The sequence below is a fragment of the Fulmarus glacialis genome, unplaced genomic scaffold (assembly GCF_000690835.1).
Source record: "Fulmarus glacialis isolate BGI_N327 unplaced genomic scaffold, ASM69083v1 scaffold5146, whole genome shotgun sequence".
Taxonomy (NCBI): Eukaryota; Metazoa; Chordata; class Aves; order Procellariiformes; family Procellariidae; genus Fulmarus; species Fulmarus glacialis.
The window spans coordinates 42,870-62,060 of record NW_009219913.1 but is presented as its reverse complement, the minus strand read 5'-3'; the positions used below and the strand labels follow the sequence as shown (position 1 = coordinate 62,060).

Here is a 19,191-nt window from a genome sequence, read left to right as displayed (position 1 = left end):
TGTAGGGAAGGAAAGGAGGAAGATCCTTTGCTTTGGATTGTAGCAAAGTTTTCAACACCCCATGACCTTGCTGGGCTGCATTTCATAATGCGCCTGGGGCTGTAATCCCCAAAGCTGAGAAACTGTTTGACAGAGAACGTTGGCCAAATGCGCATGAGATATCTGCAGCTCTGGACCACTGTTGTGCAGTGCTGCAGGATAAGGATGGCAGGATGGGAGCCTTGCTGGGAAGAGGTGGATTTTGGAAGTGTATGTAGAGTGATCTCCTTGCAGCCTGTGAGCTGAGTTTAAAGAAAGTCTGAAGTCTCAAGTGAAGAAGACAGAGGAATAAAACAGTCAAAATGAGAAGTAATGGTTGAGGAAAGGCAGCCAAAGAAATGAAGAATTTTGAAAATGAGTAAACCCTGCTTTCCCCTTAGGTTATCTTCAGCTTGGACATATTTGGATGCAATGCAGATAGTTTGCAAAACTTGGAGTCTGTTAGTGCTTCTGCTTTTGCAAGCAATAGTGGCTTTCTGGCATCCTCTCATTTGCCAGGCTTAGAGTTGCAGAAACACTTTTTGGTGGTTGCAAAGAACCAAATCTTCAGGATGATCAGCTAAGCATCTGATTCGGAGGGACATTTGGCAGGCAGTAGAGTCTTGATACTGCCAGAACCGATTCTTAAACAGTGGTTGCTTGAAAGGCTTCACAGGAGTGGAGCTTAGAGACAAAGATTTCTCTGGGAGGTACAGGGCTGAGTACTTGGTCAGTTCTTGGCAAAAAAACATAAAATGGTGGATAAAGTGCAAAAGGTGCTGTATGTAAGGCATTGTTTATTTGTGTTAAGGAGAACTGCTGCTGCTGCATTTGCAGGTATGCATGAGATAAGGGAATGAGATTTGGGCTCGCAGAAGAAAATGAGACAGCAAAGTTTGTTTCTGTGCTCACTGGTATCTGGCATGTGGTGAGAGAGATGACATTTTGGTCCAGGGCTGTCACTACCCATGTTCTTCCTGCAACCCTCAGCACGAAGCTCAGTGTTAACTATTGCAACAAGTTCATGATAATAGCAGTATTCTGTATGAAGATACTTCAGTGCAGACTGCTTCTCTCTGCAGAAAAGTTTGCTGAGTCCACACAAGAAATAAAAATAAGCAGGCCAATTGGGAAGATCTTTATCAAACCCTCTCCGATTTCTCCCAGTACTCCGAGGCCTTGTTTGCTCTAACAAACCCTGTAACTAAGGGGTCTGAGTCACAATCGCTAGAGGATTCAACACTCCCAGCTGCCTGCCTCATCCCTGTCCTGGAGATCCCTTCCCAGTTGCAGGGACAGCTGAAAGGGCCACGCATTTGCTCCAGTATTGCTGCATTTCGCAACCCAGCTATCAGCTTGTACCTGTGGTGACTCAGAGCCCTAAAGCTGTGCTGCAACTGGGAGGGTGCCATAAGACAGTTGGGAAAAGCTGGAAAAGGGTCATGACGTTCCTTTGTCTCCACGGTGCTGGGTGCTCTTGCCCCCAGAGCAATGCCCAGCATGAAGCTGCCACCCTGTGCACCCCCTGCCAACTCTGGCCTACCATACTTGAAGGACAGGTCCCAAGCTTTTAGGACCAGAAGCATCTTCTCACTCCATGTAATTCATAGGGTTGTTGATTCTGCCTAACACTCTGTAGGATTAGCTGGAAGGTAGCAACAATCCTTTAGTCATGTCCTAAATTCTTGCATTGTAAAGGGACAATTCTATACATCAAGGCTCAAAGGCAGCTGGGAAACAGAGGAATTTTGCATACCAAAGGGGCCTTAACTGGTGGATGGGTAGAGGGTCTCCTTCCTCCTGTGTGATCTGAGCTACTCCACTGAATATGTGGGTACTTTAGTGCAATAAGGAGTCGTTAGATTAGCATGGGACATCAGAGCTGCCTTTACCACTTGCAATGCAGGTACAGTTGGAGCTGAGCTTGCTCAGCTGTTGCAGGGTTGCAGAAAAGCCCATCTATTGCTGCTCACTAGCTTCTGAGGCTCTATTTGGTTTGTGCCACTGCTGTGTTCCCGAGATCAACTGTGCTCTGCAGATATGCAGGAATTTTTAGTGCCTGGCTCTGCTTGACAAGATCTGCAAAGTCCATGCCTCTTCTCTTCTCCTCCCACTAAAGAGTTTGGGTAGTCTTAGGGTCCTTCATGTCAGCAGTGAAAATAAATGGATAATATACAAGGGCTCTGTTTAGGGAATTGGCAGGAAGCTTCATTTCTGACTGCAGTGTGATGTTCTAACAGTAGGAAACACCTTTGTTTTAAGCAGTTCTCTGCTAATCTCTGCCCTAGAGGGGAAATACAACTATGGAGAAGAGCTTCTTGCTTCACAGTAGCAAGAAGCAAATTGCTGTAATCTGGGTGTAAATCTGCATTTAAGCTGCTGTCTCGAAACCTGTCCAAGAAATACCTTTGTGCAGCATTCAGCCTTTCTTAAGCTGAGTATTGCTGGTATTGTTGAGTGTTTTGCAGAGTCCTGATGCTGGCACATGCAGCCAGTAGCATGTTGCTTGTATGCAGTCTAGAGTGTGTGATCTCTTGGAGAGGGGGGAGCTCCAAATCCCTGGGGCTCTGGCCCATTATGCTTAAAGTTGCATGCTATTTAAATGGGGTTGGCCTGTTCATGCTGGCAGTGGTCCGTTCAGACTAGTTCAGCAAATGCTCTTGGCTCAGCATAGCCTGCTTACATTTAACTTCTTTATTGTATTGACAAGATTTAAAAATCTTCGGTCTATAGCAGTCAAAACAGGGCGATCTGAATACAAAAGACCTATTAGTTCAGTGCAAAAGGGATTTAGTTACAGAATTGTGGAGATAAGAATGCAGGTGGGAATGATGGGAACACTGTCCCGGGCCTGAGCCCAGCAGATGTCCAGGAAGAATGAAGAACTATCTCCTTACGTTCAGTGTCCTTTTCACAAAGACACTTTCTATTTGCCAGGCCACTGTCCTCCTTTACGTTCTCTCTCATCCAACTACATTAATTATTGTAAGTCTTTTTCATTTGGCCTTTTATCTCTTAAGGTTTTGAAATGATAATAATACTCTAACTTTTTAAATGTAAGATTTCTAACTCCAGCAGCACAGCTGCCACCGAAGTGACAAGAGCTATGCAGAAGTTTTACTTCACCATAAGGATCTAAAAACCTATTTTAAATCCTTGTGAGGCTGCAGGCTTATTTCTGTTCTGGGTTTTTGTTTTGTTTTTTTTTACACTGGGGCAGCATCACCACTTGTAGAGAGGGACCTGTGCTTAGTATCTACCCTGAGACTGTCCTCTTTGATAACCCTGCCAGAGCTGATTACAGGAGCTCTGGGGGAAGGAGGATACGCACTACAGAGGATACCCTAGGCTTGACAAGCTGTGTATCTGGGGGATGTGCCTTTCCCTGACATGGAAAAGATGTTGTTGCTTTTTCCTTTGGGTAGGGAAGGGTGGAATTATAGATCTTCAGTTTTGTGACTCTCATACCAGCTGCAGTTCACCATGAATCAACTTGATCTCCAGTCTCCAAGAATGTAGATTAAACTATCAGTGAAGCATCATCATAAATAGGAGAAGGTATACAGTATTTTTGTTTCCTGTCTTGCACCACAGACGTAACAAAAGCCAAAGGACCCAGCCTGGCTCAATGCCATAACATGTCTAGAAGAGCAGGACATCAAAGGCTTGGAAAGGGGGACAGGGAAATGGGGGCAACACAGAGGATCAGCATTTAAGTGTTTCTTCCATTGCTTGTACTGTGTGGGGAATGAGACCATGAAGCTCTGGCGCCAGGCTTTTCTCGTTGTAGAGGCATTTCTAAATGGTGATATTTAGTTGCCTGAATTTCTGGGCAGAAGGAAGCTGTGCAGACATCCCGGGATCTGCTGTTCTTGGATATATATGGACTGGTCCCCCTGAAGCTCAGTGCCGTTGGGAGTCCTGAATGGAGGTGGCCAGAGAGAGTCATCAAGAAACTTGCAGAAGCCTTCTGCTCTGTTTCCGTCGCAGTTCAGCAGTTCTGGGGAGAGAAATGGGTGGAGGGGAGGTTGTTCTAGTAGTTACATATTTAAGGCAGGTGGCCGTTTTAAAATGTACGTTTCAATTTTGATTGCAGTTTTTTAATTGCATTTAACAGCGTCCCTGCTGGTTCTCCATTCTGCATCCGTGCAGCCACGTTCTATTGATGGCCTGTTGTGATTTCAATGGAACATCATGGGATGTACCTGGCACGTCGGGCAGCACTGGATGGAGGTGCCTTTAGCCCAATGTACCTGGCATGGTAAGCGGCAACCAAGTGGTTAATCTGCATTCTACTGCTCGTAGTCTCAGCTTGTATAGCAAGGTGTTCCTGCTTTGCTGCAGCCTTGCACTGACTGGAAATCACTTTGCTCTCCTGATGTTAGTGCTTTCATGCACACAGGGCCCCTACCCTTTTCACCCATGGAGATTCCCCTTCCCTGGGCAGTTTGCCATGCAGTAGAGAAGGGCCTCGCCATGTTGGGCTCTCCTTGTTATTCTAGAACAGGAAAGAGAAGGGACTGGGGAAATCATCTGACTCTTTTTCTTCTCTCCTTTTTGGGCCAGGAGCTGGTAGCAGTTGAGCACGTATTGCCCACGTACCTAATGTCCAAACGTTGCCGCACAGAGGTACCGAACAGGTGCTTGTGTCCATAAGCAAAGCTATACTGTTTCTGCGGGAGTCCTGCAAGAGCTGCTTCAGGGACCCAGGAGGGCAGTTCTGCCTGGCACTAATTGGAATGTAACAAACTAAACAAGGGCCACTTTAAGTTTGCTGATGTGGTATCCTCTGCGAAATGATCCTCCATTCTCCTTCTCCTTTCCATGTCCACACCTGTAACATCAGCTGCATATCCTGCTCTGTCCTGCATGTTGCTTTCTTTCCCTCGCCCAGCTTTGCAGACCTCTCCCTGAGTAACTTAACATGTTGGTCCTACCTATTTTGAAGATATGGCTGTGAGAAAAACAAGGATGCTGCATCCTGTTTTCTGCCACAGAGCTTTTGCTGCTCCACTGCCAATGATGAAAATGCATGTTCTTGCCTCTGTTTCCGAGTCCTGCTGTCTGCCTGCTCACAGGGGCTGGGGATAGGGAACCATGTGGGTTTACACAGTTCCTGCATTCCTCCCTATGCCTCTGCTGCTCTGGAATGTGAATACCTTTACAAGGCATGGGCTAATGACCTGCCAACGGCAGCTCCTGGAAGGGAAGGTTAGTGGCCATGAAAGCCTACCTCACCGATACCTTGATACCTCGGGAAAGTCCTGGAAATAGAACAGAACTGTTGGGATGTGGGGAGAGGAAGATCAGATGAGCCAGTAAGCAACAGGAAAGCTCTCTTCCCAGTGGGGTCTTCAAGTGCTCTAAAAAAGTTACTTCATCTGAAACTGAAGGGTGCAGAAGTCATCTGTTTCAGTTTCACCCAGATCCAGTAGCAGCTGGACACAGCATTATTAATGTCCAAAGTAAATTGGCGGGAAAGAGCAATGTAGGAAGCAATTGATTTAATTTTGTCTTGTTCTTCCCCATGCTTGCTGCTGCAGTGTCTGCTCAGTGCAGCACAACTGCTTGGGAAGGTGGAGAAATACGTAAGCAGGCCACTATCTTTTCCTAGGTATTTTATAACATGCACAGTAGGCTAACGCTTTAACGGCATCTAATTTGATACATCACATCTAATCTGTTTGTTGGTTTTTATCTGCAGTACTATTAGTTCACTGTTCAGGTGCTTGGTGTCTAGCCTTCTCATCCCTCCACAAATCCTCTACGTGAAATGAGTGATTCCTTAGATCTGTTTTTGATTGATTCTTTGCTTCACTGGTGTTGCTTCTTAAAAGGTAAACAATATTCATATGCTGCAATCTATAACTCAGAGATGAAATCAAATAGCATCTCCTGCCAGAGTTTGCTAAGATTACACATTTAGCATTCATTCAGCAATTACTTTTAGGAAGAGATTTAGTGATATTAAAGAGAATCAAATCTGTAGTGAATGTGTAGATTTTATACTATTTAAAGGGGTGAAGGGATTCCTCTTCTCCTGTGCTTTGGCAATCCAATTTTCGGTGATGTCCAGAGTCTTTGTGGAAATTGAGAGAAAATTAATTTTTTCCTGCTTTGTAGCGAGTGCAGCACAGCTCCTGGAGCAGTCTGTGTGTTCTGCACAATCTTCATGCCCACAGGATCACAGTGTGCCCCAGGCTGGGCACAGCAGCTCGCAGTTACCCAGCTCCTTGGGCAATATTGCTTACGAAGACGCTATCAGCTCTTAGCTTGCGAAGCTTTGTTTGATGTGTGGCATCTGCTTGCAGCATTACTGTATTCTGTGATTTGTGCCCTGTATTTTCATGTCTTTGCATGTGCTGTGTCTCAGTGTCATGGATATGGTGGAGGTAGTGGAGAGCCTCAGTCTTGCTTCATTCTCTACTTGCACAAAAATATTTGAGCAGATTCATTGCTCTGAAAACTATGTGTCTTGAATGACTAGGAAGCAACCTGAATCTGAAGAAAGACCATCTCTAATGCTATTTGTCCAAAGCTTTCTGTGATCCTGTTTTAAATGCAAAGGAGTGAAATATTGTGCACCAAATTCAATGATAAAAGACTGTGGCCCCAGTGAGACATCTACATATTCTTGAGGTCTAGGGTTTGGTTTTTTTACTTGAAATACATCGGAGCCCTTTCTGAGCCAGGGCTCCTCTGAACTGGGAGTATGTTTTTTCTTTCTTTTTGCATAAAACAGAAAAGGAAGGGTTCTTAAAAATGATACTGAGATACAAGAAATACAAACCACTGTGATTTTTCAGGGCTTTTTGGGGCTTTTGTTGTCATTATCGGTGGTGGTGATGTTATCCAAATGTTCAGGGTTTGTTAAGAGCCAGTCTCTGCAAACTAATGGATAGCAAGGCCTTTGTAAGGCTGCACCTGCCATTTGTTGGGAAGATCTGCTAACTTTTATACTGGACTTAACCTTGTAGTTGTCTTTGGTCCCATGCTTTCAGCTAGAAGTGAGATCTTAGGAATGCCATAGATTGAGGAATAATGCCTGCTTCTCTTTCGCTAACAAGTTTTCCACCACACCCCTCTTCCCCAACCTCTGAAATGCATCATTGCTAAAGAAGGGTTTGTAACTGGTCAGCTCTGGAAAATATCTGGAATGGATTTATTTTTGTTCAGGACTGCACAAGATACACAAGCCAGGTTGATGCTATAAAGCTTTTGTCAACAAAGGTACGTCAGTCAAAGGTGTTGCTGATCTGGTAAAAGCCCCCAGTGGGCAATTCTGGCAAAATTTTAAACATGGGGCTCTAAACTTGGCTGAAGATTTTGCTGCCTTGTTCCATTACATTCATTTTGTTGAGGTCGCTAAATCCATGTTAGACTTCAGCTAACAAATTCAAATTTGATAGGCAGTGTTATAGTGCTTAAACCTGACCGCTGCTTTTAGAATCTACTAAAGTTAATAGCCTACCTCATACTTATGTCCTAATGAACATGAATACTTCTGTAAAATATGACATGTGAGATAAATAGAGGTAGTTTAAACAACTTGCACTATGCTAATTTTTATGCTGCAGAACATACTGAGGTTTAATAATAACATTATCTTCCTCATGAAGGTCAGTAAAAAGCAGAACTATAATTCTACCCCTGTTTCCAGGGCTTTCCCTGCAGGCTCATTACCTGGTTTCAATATCACTTAAGGCAGAAAGAAAAAAACAGAAGTAAAAATCAAAAAATATTTCCCATTAGTAGCTGCAGCAAGCCTTGACTCTCTGCAAAGGCTTAGACAAACAATGTATACAGAGATTTTTAGACCTCTGCTTCAAGTGCCACATGAATGGGAAATAACCTTGCTTTTACTTTAGTAACATACTTTTTTTTTTATTAGTCTGTTTAGGAAAAATATATTGGCTGTGCTGTTTCCTTTCCTTTCCCATATTTGTCCTTTATGGAACACTTAAAAATCATATCCAGAGATTTTGTGTATTATGTGCATGGAGAAGCACCATTATGTTTGTAGTGAAAATAGTGTAGTAGTAGGCTGTTTCTTGCTATTCTTGAGCAGGATGCATTTATATATATAGATGGTGTGTAATGTTGCAAGCCATGTTTTTGTCCTTCCCTATCAATATATCTCGGTGACCCAGAAGTAAGTGCTTTTACTGGCCTGGCTAGATAAAAGTGGGTATTTGGTGCCTCTGTGCTGTTGCTTCTTCCTCTTAATCAGCAATTCTGGAAGCAAGCCACTAGAACTAGACACATTGCCTGCGTGCTGCAACTCTGATGAAACTAATTACAGCAAAACTTGTTTTTGAAGTGCTCAACACTGTTTAGTGGTGGTAATCCCTGTCTCTATCACGGTGTTGTGATGCTGCAGGGTGACTTTCTATGACAGAAACACTATAGATGGAGAAGAAATAACTGGCTAGCACCATGGCAAGCCTGTATTTCCTCCTTTTGGCTGCTACCCTTTCCAAAGCCAGCCATTTCTGGGAACAACATTAATGTGCACAAAGGCACAGTGGTGAATCCACTGTCTCCTTGGGTTCCCATCCATTGCTGAAACAATATAGAACAGAAAAGCAGAGCAGCCATTTTAGCTGTGGGTCAAGGTGATGAGCCACTGAGATCTGTGTGGATGCTGAATTAGGTGCTGGTACCCGAACAGGGGCCACAAAATTCTACCAAATGTGTAACCAAGTACCAGGCTGACCAGCTAACCAAGTGAAGAAATGTGTCCTGTGGAAAAACGGAGGTACCTGCTTGGCAGATCTGTTGGTAAAACTATAAGTACCAGGCTACTCAGGCAGCAAAACTGGAGGAAAAATTGCATTCGTTTACTTTTTGGTAGCTTTTTTCATAAAGCAAAAACTTTTTGTTGTGCAGAAATGCATGATGTAAATTTACCACCTTTCTGCCAAATGAAATCTTTCTATTTATCATCAGTTAGTGAGAATCAGGTTTGAGGGAGGTTATTTTTAATATTGATAGTATCACTCCGTATTTCTTTTTCTTGTGTACACGTACTTGACACAGAGGGAAGATAATGCAGTCTAATGCTTCATCATTTGAAATCTGATGGGACAGAATGTGGTAATGGGACTCACAAGCGATAAAAACATTAACTGATGATGATTTTAAGAGAAAATTTAAGCTCTTCATTTCTGTGGACTTATGGCCTGCTCCTCCTTCAGTAAGAGAAATCTGTTTCAATAATAAGATGAACTGGGAAGGAAGAAAGTGGAAGGCTAAAGGTGGCTGTTTTATGTTTGGTATTTAATTCCTATGTTTGAACCTCAGAAACTATTTTAAATCAACTTTAACAGATAAATGCCCATTACAAGTAGTAGTTGGCACTTTCAAACAAAAAAAAAACAAGAAAAAAAGTTTAAAAATTGATCTTGGATTCTTGAATGCAGCCCCAGATTTAAATTCTAGTTTTTATGTATTGTAGTATCTACCAAATGTGAAATTGCAATTAGTTCTGATACACCTCAAACTAAATATTTCATACAGTCCATACTACTGGGAAAGCCAATAGAAATATCTAAACTAAAATACACAGTGAATACTCTTTGTGAAATACATAAACTACACAGAGGTAACCATAATTTTCCTCTCTTCCCAGTACTTCAGGGTAGAGAGACTGTGACTTGAGATAGGTTACCTGACTATCAGTTTAAACAAAATTCCTTCAAAACTAAAGGCAGGGCAGAATTAACTTAAGAAAACAGTTTCAGATTATTGAAGATATTTGGTGGCATTTAGCTAGCTCAGCATCCTGAATTTCAGCCAGTTCAGGGTTGATTCTAGCCCTTCACGTCAATGGATTGGGATATGGACATTGCCAGGCGGGTGGTTTTTAAAGCAGCCTTTCATACTCTTAAGGAGATTTCCCATTCACACCTCAGTGTGATTAATTCCATCTTCAATGGATTTAGTTGCTACATGTCATTTTCTCAACCCCAGAGCAGCTGGGTGTTTGTAAGATTTCAACGTGTAAGAGCCAAGAAACAAACAGACATGTTAAAGCAGGGAAGCTACAGCTTATGCTAATTATTTTACATGCTCAGATATGCAAATGGCAGTGAGGTAGATGCTTCTTTTTTCTTTCTTTTTTTCTTGCTCCTCATCCTCCCTTCAGATTTGTGTCAGGAGAGGGAACCAGCTTTTCCCTGTACCTAACTATTTTTTTCCTGCTGGTATTTTTGAATAGTAATTCCAGCAATGACGATTGCTTTTGTAAAAAGATATTTGCAAATCTGATTTTTGAAAGACTTGAATCAAACCTTAGCATGAGAAATACTTCTCTCCGTATTCCAAGCAGGATCACAGCTTGCAGGGCTGAACCCAGAGCTCCTTAGTCAGTGTCAAGCCTAACATAGACAGTACCGTGTTAAGCCAGTCTATTAAATGTAGACTTGTTCGAGTGGAAACAGCAGGTTCACACCTCTCATCCTCCTGTTTTGCAGGTGGTAAGGTGAAGGTGAAAGGAAGAGAAGGTGGAGATGGAACTGCCAAATCATGCCAAACAACTGCTACTGCAGCTGAACCAGCAACGAGCCAAAGGTTTCCTCTGTGATGTGATCATTGTGGTAGAAAATGCCCTGTTTCGTGCCCATAAGAACATCCTGGCAGCCAGCAGCATGTATTTCAAATCCCTTGTCCTGCATGACAACCTGATTAACTTAGACACGGACATGGTGAACCCCACTGTGTTCCGGCAGATCTTGGACTTTATTTATACTGGTAAGCTCTTAACGACTGACCAGCCCGGTGAACAGAACTTTAATGCTCTCCTCACCGCAGCAAGCTACCTCCAACTGCACGACCTGGCAGCTCTCTGCAGAAAGAAGCTGAAGCGGAACGGCAAGTCCTTTGCTGGCAAGGCCAGTGGCCTTGGTGTTGGGAGATCTGCCAGGAGTCAGAGACTTTCCACTGCTTCGGTCATCCAAGCTCGCTATTCAGGGTCAAATGAGGGGTTGAAGGGCTCACACTCAAAGGAGCTGTCAAAGGGAAAGCTCTCCGATGACGAGGTCTTCATCAGCAGCTCCAACCAAGAGAACTGTCACTCCTTAAGCAGGGGAGCCAGTAAGAACGGCGGTGGGGGCAGCAGTGCGAATGGGAGCACTGGTGACCAGGAGCTAGGCCTCGACCTGTCCAAAAAAAGCCCGTCGCTCCCTGTTGCAGCCTCCCACGATGACACGCAGCACAGCGAAAGCCAGCATGGCTCTCCCCAATCTGCCTCAGCCCCCGCAGCCAACAGTGCCTCATCGTTCGACGAGTCTGGAGTCGGAGCCCCTCACAGCATGGCGGACAGCAGCGACCCCATGGAGATGGATCTGAGCGAAGAGTGCCACCACTCATTGACAGAGAGCAGCCAGCGCAAGGGCCTCCGGCACTCGTCCCGCAAGAAGGAGTGGATCAAGAAAGACAACGCCTTTGACCGAAAGGAGGGTGGCAAAGACAGGGACGAGGGCGAAGGGCTGCCCAACGGTATCCTGCTGGGGCCCTTGTCCAAGTCCGTGGAGCGGAGTCTGGCCGGGGCCTACGGCGCAGACCTACCCTACCCGTGTAAGGAGGAGGTGGAAAATGGTAAGGAGAACAGTGACGACAGCGGCCAGAGCGAGAGCGAGAGCGGCGGGCATACTAGTGCCAACTATGTCTACCGGCAGGAGGGGTTTGAGCCAGTGGCCTACGGCGACAACCTGTACGTCTGTATCCCCTGTGGCAAAGGCTTCCCCAGCTCCGAGCAGCTCAATGCCCATGTGGAGACGCACACTGAGGAAGACCTTTACATCAAGGAGGAAGGCACGTACGGCGGCAAGGATGAAGCCGAGGATTTGTCCAACCCCAACCAGTCCTACGCTGCAGAGTCCCGGCCCTTCAAGTGTTCAGTGTGTGAGAAAAGCTACAAGGATCCAGCCACACTGCGGCAGCATGAGAAGACTCACTGGCTGACGCGGCCCTTCCCTTGCAACATCTGCGGCAAGATGTTCACGCAGCGGGGCACCATGACACGGCACATGCGCAGCCACTTAGGGCTCAAGCCCTTTGCTTGCGAGGAATGCGGGATGCGCTTTACCCGGCAGTACCGACTGACAGAGCATATGCGTGTCCACTCAGGAGAAAAACCTTACGAATGTCAACTGTGTGGTGGGAAATTCACCCAGCAGCGCAATCTGATCAGCCACCTGCGAATGCATACCTCTCCCACATAAGCCAAAGACTCCAGAATGAGCTTCGAGCCCATCCGCAGTGATTTACCTTTCTGTAGACTTGCTGCTTAAAAAAAAAAAAAGAAAAAAAGAAAAAAAACAAACAAAAAAGGGGGCAACTCCCCATACTCTGTTCAGTCATGGGAGGCCTAAACAAATGTAGCTTTAACATTTAAAAAAAAAAGTTCCTTTTTTCCCTTTTTTTAAAAAAAGAAAGGTCCACAGCCAAGCTGATGCATTTAGTCCAACTCTCCCTCCAAACCTTGGTGATCTGGCAAGAAACGCCACTTCTTTTTGCGCACATTGACTTCATTGCCATATTGACTATCCAGAGCAGGTAGGGGACCATGGGGAAATTTCGACCTCTGCTGGCTCCCCCTTCCCTGCCTTTCCTTCACGTTACTGTCACCCTACTCACCTCTTCTCTTAAAACCAAACTCAGTAGGGGCATTTCTTGTCATTAAAAAGCAAATGAAGTACACCTTTTCAGTGACCTAAGTAGCTGTGAAATAACATAGCATTGCATTCACAAGCGCGGAAGCTGTGTCTGTGGACCATCTCACAGGGTTGGCAGCCCCTTCGGATACTGTGGGAAAGCCATAGCCATGGTGGAACCCACCACCCTCCCCCTGGGCTGGCGATGGTGGGGAGAGCAGTCTACCTAGGTGTGCACCAGCCAGAGTGCTTCACTTAAAGAAATGGCGATGCCTCCTCACCATCCCTCCCTCTTTTGGTTTTGATCTTTATCCTTGGCACATGTAACCACATGCCACCTTTTCCCACAAAACACACAAACCTCTTCTGCCTTACCCATGACTGAACAGGGACTGGATGCCCTGGGAATTTCTTTCAGTGAGCAGGGGGTCATCTTTACTTTTCTAGTAGTTTCGTATGAATATTCTTTGCTTAGAGGTACTTGTTTTATTAAAGGAAAAACCATTGTAACGTTTATGTGAATGTTTGAACTGGAAGGTCTGAGGTTAATTCTAGGGTGGGTGGGCGGGGAGGGGGTTTGATGTAGGCTGGACTTGCTACAAGTTCCTTAGGTACTTTTTTATTATTTTTTATTTTATTTTTTGTGTGTGTGTATGTTTTTAGCTTTCCTCCCTCACTAAAGAGCGAGTCTGTGTGGACAGACTTGTTACCTTTGCTACCTCTTGAATTCATGAGAACAATAAGATGGTTAGTGAAAGATTAGGCATTTTTTTCTCTTATTGTAAGTAATTAAATGTATAAAAGTAGAAGCTAAATTAAAGTTAAGGGATTTTTACCACCCCGTCCTTCCATCAAAAGTCAGCTAGAGAAATGTTAAAGCAAAGCTCGGCCAAAGACAAAGCAAAAAATACGTTGAGCCAGAGGCTGTGCTGGCTGCTTGGACTGGCTCATTCGCAGTCTCTTGGCTGTTTGTAGTCACTTTTAGATAAAAGAAGAAAACTTCTCTGAGCTTTTTGGGCCCTTTCCAGCTTTGTTTATTGAATCTGGATACTATGGGGAGGGGAAAATGTCCCCCTCATCTTCCACTCCCCCAGCACATCTGGGTCAGTCTGTAAACACCTGGCAGGACAGAGGGTGAGGGCATAGCAGCCTATAATTTACTAGAATCCAGAGTGCAATAAGGTGGGGGAGAGGAGGAAAAAGCAAACCAAAGTGTTTCATATCCTCCCTTTTAGACAATTTAACACACGCACACAAAAAAAAAAAGAAGAAAAATGAAAAGAAAAAGAAACAAAATGTTCTTGCAACATCTGCATAAGACATCACAGCCAACAGCTGCTATTGGTTTAGGAGAGAAGACAGAGAACTTAGCCCACCGATTCTTGGCCCTCTTGACTTTGTTGGCGTGACCTTGTGGAAAGCTATGGCTTATTTCAAGCCTCCCGTGACTGTGGTGGTAAAAATTCACAGCCAGTAGAATCATCCCTTCTGAATTGAGTAAGGTTTACACTTATATTTTTTCATTTGTTTGTTTTTTTTTTTTCCCCACTCAAACCAGTATAGTTTCTATGCGTAAGGTTTACCAAACCTCACGTTTTGTCTTTTTTAAAAAAACAAAACTGATTTTTTTAAGTTTCGACCAAAAAAGAAAAAAGAAAAAAAAAAAAAAACAAAAAAGTGAGCATGTTTGACTAAAACAAAGAAATATAAGCTTCATTTTCTATTGGTTTTTTTTTGTTTGTTTTTTGTGTTTGTTTTTTTTTTTTTTTTGTTAAGGTAGACTAGTCCATAAGAAGTTTTTGGGTCAATTGAATGAACTGAGGAAACTGGAATCCAGGCTCCAAGCAATAGACAACCCAAAGGCGCTGAGCCTTGGCCTGGTGTCACGTTACAGGGAACACGCTCGCCCCTCTCGCCCGCCGCGCTCCAGTGTGCTTCTCCCAGTGCCATTGTCCACTTGCTCCCGGACGCCTGCGAGCTGTGGAGCGTGAGAGGGGAGCATGGACTTTTGTTTTTTTCTAATTGTGCTGAGATGTGCTGTTTTCTTTTGGGGGGTTAGGTGGGTTTTTAGTGTCTTTAGCACTTCCACATTTTGAGTATATATTGAATTCTTTTCTCCTTGATTCCTTGCCAAACCCCCCTGAGAATGTCCCCAAAATAGTCTTTGGGGAGGACAGGGAAGGCCTTGCCATCTACCTTTTTCTCAGAGCAAGTCTCAGCAGGGCCCAGGGACAGCTGTGCAAGATATTAGTTCCTAGGCACTTTCACCCTGCCTTTACCTTCCCTCCAACCATCCTAAACCTGAGCTGAATCCCACGCTGGCTTAGGCTGCAGCCAGAGCAGGCTCCCCTTGCTGCCGGCTGGCTAAGGACCCATCGAGTCCAGATTTTCAAAACAATTTTTAGCTCCCTCAGTGAGAAGGGCACAGCCGGGGATGAAGCCTGTCCCCCGCTGCAGGTTTTGGATGCGGGTTTCCCCCGTTCACTTGCGGCCCTTCAGTTTGCTGAGACGGGTCCGCCACCGCTGTGGCACACAGCCAGCGATGGGGACAGCAGGTGGGTGTCTGTGCAGAAGCCACCCTTGGGACAGCAGCTCAAGCTGTGACCGACTGAGCCAAGCCACGGAGCAGCCCACGGCGCGAGGAAGCAGTGAGCTCCTCAGCGGGCAAATAACCTGCTCCCCCTCACTTAATTCCATTTTTACAAGCATGTGTGTGGGTGATGTAGCCTCTCCCCCCACCCCCAGGCCCCTCTTCATTTGCTTCTTAAGCCTCAAGAATCATGTTGAAGTTTCAGGACCCAATGCTATTTTTAAAAATTTTTTTTCGGAGCGTCTTTTTTTTAATTTATCCCCTCCCCAGCACTTAAACAATACGACATAAAGTCTGTGTACAGCAAGAGTATTGTACAAAAGGAAATTTTGTTCTTTTTTCAAGTAGCTGTGTAAAGTTGTGTTCCATAGATTGAGTATAAACAACATTTTCCAAATTGTGACAGTAATAATGAATAACTAATAATACTCAAAACTTCAGGGACTGTTTCAGGCCTGCTTGGGGCCTAAACACTCAACTGCATTTGTACGACATAGTATTGTATCAAACATTTTTCTGTATTTTAATGAGAAAGCAAAACACTAGTTTCATATTTAAGATTTTAAGAGTTTTAGGGTGGGGGGGAGGGAGTTGCATTTTTGGTTTTTTTTATTTTATTTTAATTTTTTTTGAAATACACAAAGAGCCTCAAGAGGAATAAAACAATTTAAAAACAAACAAAAAAACAAAAAGAAAAAAAAAAAGAGGCCAGGCAGCTTAAGTGTATGCTTTAGTCACTTAGTTCCAGAATGTTTTCGGAATAACAGGAAAAAAAAAAGATAAAATAGCAAAAGTTGTATAAAAGAATAAAGAAGCTCATACCCAAATTCACAAAACTATTTTTTAAACCAAAGCACATTTGAATGAGTATGGAACCTCACTTGGCTCAGAAAAGTACTAATATATTTATCTCATTGTTTACATAAACTTTTACAGTTTCAGACCTCAACAGATCTAGGGGCCAGTCAAAATTAATCTTTGCTTTTTCCATTGGTTTGTCTCTGAAGGCTACGCAGCATTCCCCAGCTTGGGAGGGGAGATCTGTGTCCCAGCCTGCATTCCAGCACTGCTCGGGGAGGGCAGGGAAAGGGAGGGCAATTAGAAATATGGCATGTAGATATTATTTTTTTTGTCTTCAAACCATGAGAGATGTTGCTGGGAGTGAGACCCAGGCACTATTGCGGAGGCGTTCCAGCCTACCTCTTCCTCAGGGGAGTCTGAGGGTACCAAGAGGGTAGAGAGAGATGTGAGAAGCTCTAGAAATAGAGACGGATGTTGTCAGAAGATGGTGGGAGCTGCTGTACCCAGCACATCTCCTTACCGTTAGCCATGGGGAGCTGGGCTGAGCTGTTTTCCAATCCTTTACTGCAAAGCCTCCAAAAACTAATTCCTGGAAAAAAAACCCAAAAGCCCAGCTCTGTGCATTTGGGGGAGTTAGCAGAAGCCACAAAGATCACAGAAGACACCAAAGAGCTATTGACACGCAGCTTCTGTGAGGCTTTGTGGCTGCTGACGTGGAAGAGTACGCACAACTCTGAACCGCCCCTCTGCGCTGGGCAGGGGCTGTGGCAGAGGTGGCTGATCTCCCAGCGGTGACTTGGGTAGCTTTAATGGTCTGGCGTGAGGGCGAGAGCACGGGCGCCTAGCTGCCTCCTCCTGTTCAGAGATGTGCTGGGGCCTGAGCTGTACTGTTCGGACCATCTGAGCCACCTTTTAATTAAACAGCTGGATTGATTCACTCCAGACCTTACAGTCATGCGCAAAGAGCCCAACCAAAACTCCTAAGGCTTTCTAGGCAGAAAGCTAAGCTTGATTTGCATGTTAGAACAGTCTAAAGATGACCAATGAAGATGGTTTGCTAAAATACTGCTGAAGCCAAAAAAAAAAAAAAGGTTTAAAAAAAAGCTCCCCATCATTAGTCTTGATCCTTTGTAGCTTTTACCTTCTACACCAAAGCCACCTCAAACATTTGAGGGGGGGCTGATGGAAAATGAAATATTAATTTTGCCTGGTCTTAATATCTAACAAAGATGGTGCAAACACTATTTGACAGTGTTGTTTTTGTATCAATATGTATGTGCAGTAATGAATGTATTTATTTCTCAGATTCTGTATGCACAGTTTTGCAATGTAATTCAGAAAGTTGCAAACACAAAGATGTGTCCGCAGGGTCTTCTCTACAGGATTTCAAAAAAATGAAAAAAATATATTAAAAAAAAGAATCTCAGAGACTCTCAGCATAGCCATAAACCATAACCTGTGAAGACAATACAAAGACTGGACTTTTGTAGCTTTGCATAGAAGAGGAATTTATGTTTTGCTGTATTTAAATGTTTCCATTTACAGTGTCACTCTTTTAAGATTCCTGTTTTGGTTTTTGTTTTTTTTTTTCCTCTCTCTCGTGTGTGTGGAAAGCATTGTTTTCAAGCAGTGCAGGTTCAAAGTCTGGGTTAGCAGTATTTTACCGTGTCGCTTCAGTTCTGAAAAGCAGGAGTATGGGTCTTGACCAGGGAAACATCCAGTGCACTCAGTGAAACAAAACGAATTCTGAGGTGACTGCTGGCAAAATCCGGAGAAGGTAAAAGTCATCAGAGGAACGGTTGTGTGCTTCCGATTGCAGCTTGTGACTGAGACAAGTCTATCGTCTTGCCTGAAGGACAGGATGTAGCTCCTTTAGTAAAGTTCCCCTCATCCCCTCCTTACTGTTTACTGTGGTAGCAGTAAGGATCTCAAGAGTGGGGAGTTGATGCCTAAGATATCTAGAGGAAGCTTTGTGCCAAACCCAACAGCCTGTGTGCCATCTTGTGATGGGCCTTGCAAACTATACTGAAACACCAGATTCCCAATAGCGTAAGGTGGTTAGAGTCCCTGGGAAAAGCTGTACTTTACAAAGCCTCTTGTTCCAGTATTGGTGGAGTTAGTTATGGACCTGCTACAGCCTTAAAAATTAGCATGAAGAAAGGATGTTTGTTGATATCTGGATATTTGCCAAATTCAGAAACCTTTCCAATCAGCTGGGCTGGAGTTAAGGGAAAAGCAAATCAAAAACAAAGAGACAAAACCTCCCTACATTTTAAATGGGTTTGAGAGGCTCTAGATAGTAAACATCTAGCTCTCCCCAGACAGCAGAAATGCTCATCATTAAGACAGCATGTTTGAATAAACATTTGTTTAAGTAAGAGTTTAAAATCTAAATGACCTCTGAGCTGTAACTCTGGAATAATTAAATTAGACTTCTAGCATTTTTTCTTAGTTTTTGTTTAAAATTATCGATTTGCTCAAAATCAACAAAGTCCCTGCATTTATTGTAAACTCCTTTCTTTTCATGAGCTTACTCTTGCACTCCAGAACTGGCCATATTCTTGAAAAAGAAAATTTGGGGGTTTGCTTTCAATAGCTGAAAGTAGCTTGTTACAATATTTTAAGTCCCATGGTACTTTATTGTCCTGATTTCAGTGCAGGAGACAAGCAGCCAAGCGGTAGCTGATTCTCAGCGCCTTTCCACTCATATTTTGCATTTTTTCAGAGCAGGGTAAGAAATTTCACCTTTGATGATTTCCCATTAGACTCACTAAGTTTGCTGCTTTCCTTGTAAAAGGAAAAGATTTGGGATCCCTTGTGAGACTGTTCCAGCTCTGCTGTTGGGCTCTTAGACCTTCTGGTCAGGAAGGCTTCTTTGTTTCAGCCCCAGTTCATCTCTGTGCCACAACAGAATTGCTATTTATTCTGTTTTCCTTGTTTTAACTAACTGGACTCAAAAATACTGAAACATAAGTTTAGAGCTAGAAATGCATTTTTTGGTCAGTTGTCTCCTATCACCATCCTCTTCTTCCTCAATTTTCCTAAGCATTTTGAAGCCCGGTGTTGAACACATAGGGATCAATGGATCGGTGTTTTTTGAACAGAGCAGACCCTGTGGGATGCAGT

At 43.9% G+C, this 19,191-nt stretch overlaps 1 protein-coding gene across 1 annotated transcript in view; it reads left to right on the top strand.

Moving 5' to 3' along the window:
* The window catches only part of HIC2 (hypermethylated in cancer 2), a 32,554-nt gene extending 20,236 nt beyond the window's left edge, over positions 1-12,318 (top strand). The window contains exons 2-3 of the mRNA XM_009580548.1: positions 4,136-4,279; positions 10,494-12,318. Coding sequence (XP_009578843.1) covers positions 10,530-12,242 — 1,713 coding nt within the window. The 5' untranslated portion in view covers positions 4,136-4,279; positions 10,494-10,529 and the 3' untranslated portion in view covers positions 12,243-12,318. The remainder of the gene's footprint in view (positions 1-4,135; positions 4,280-10,493) is intronic.
* Positions 12,319-19,191: the final 6,873 nt, after the last annotated feature.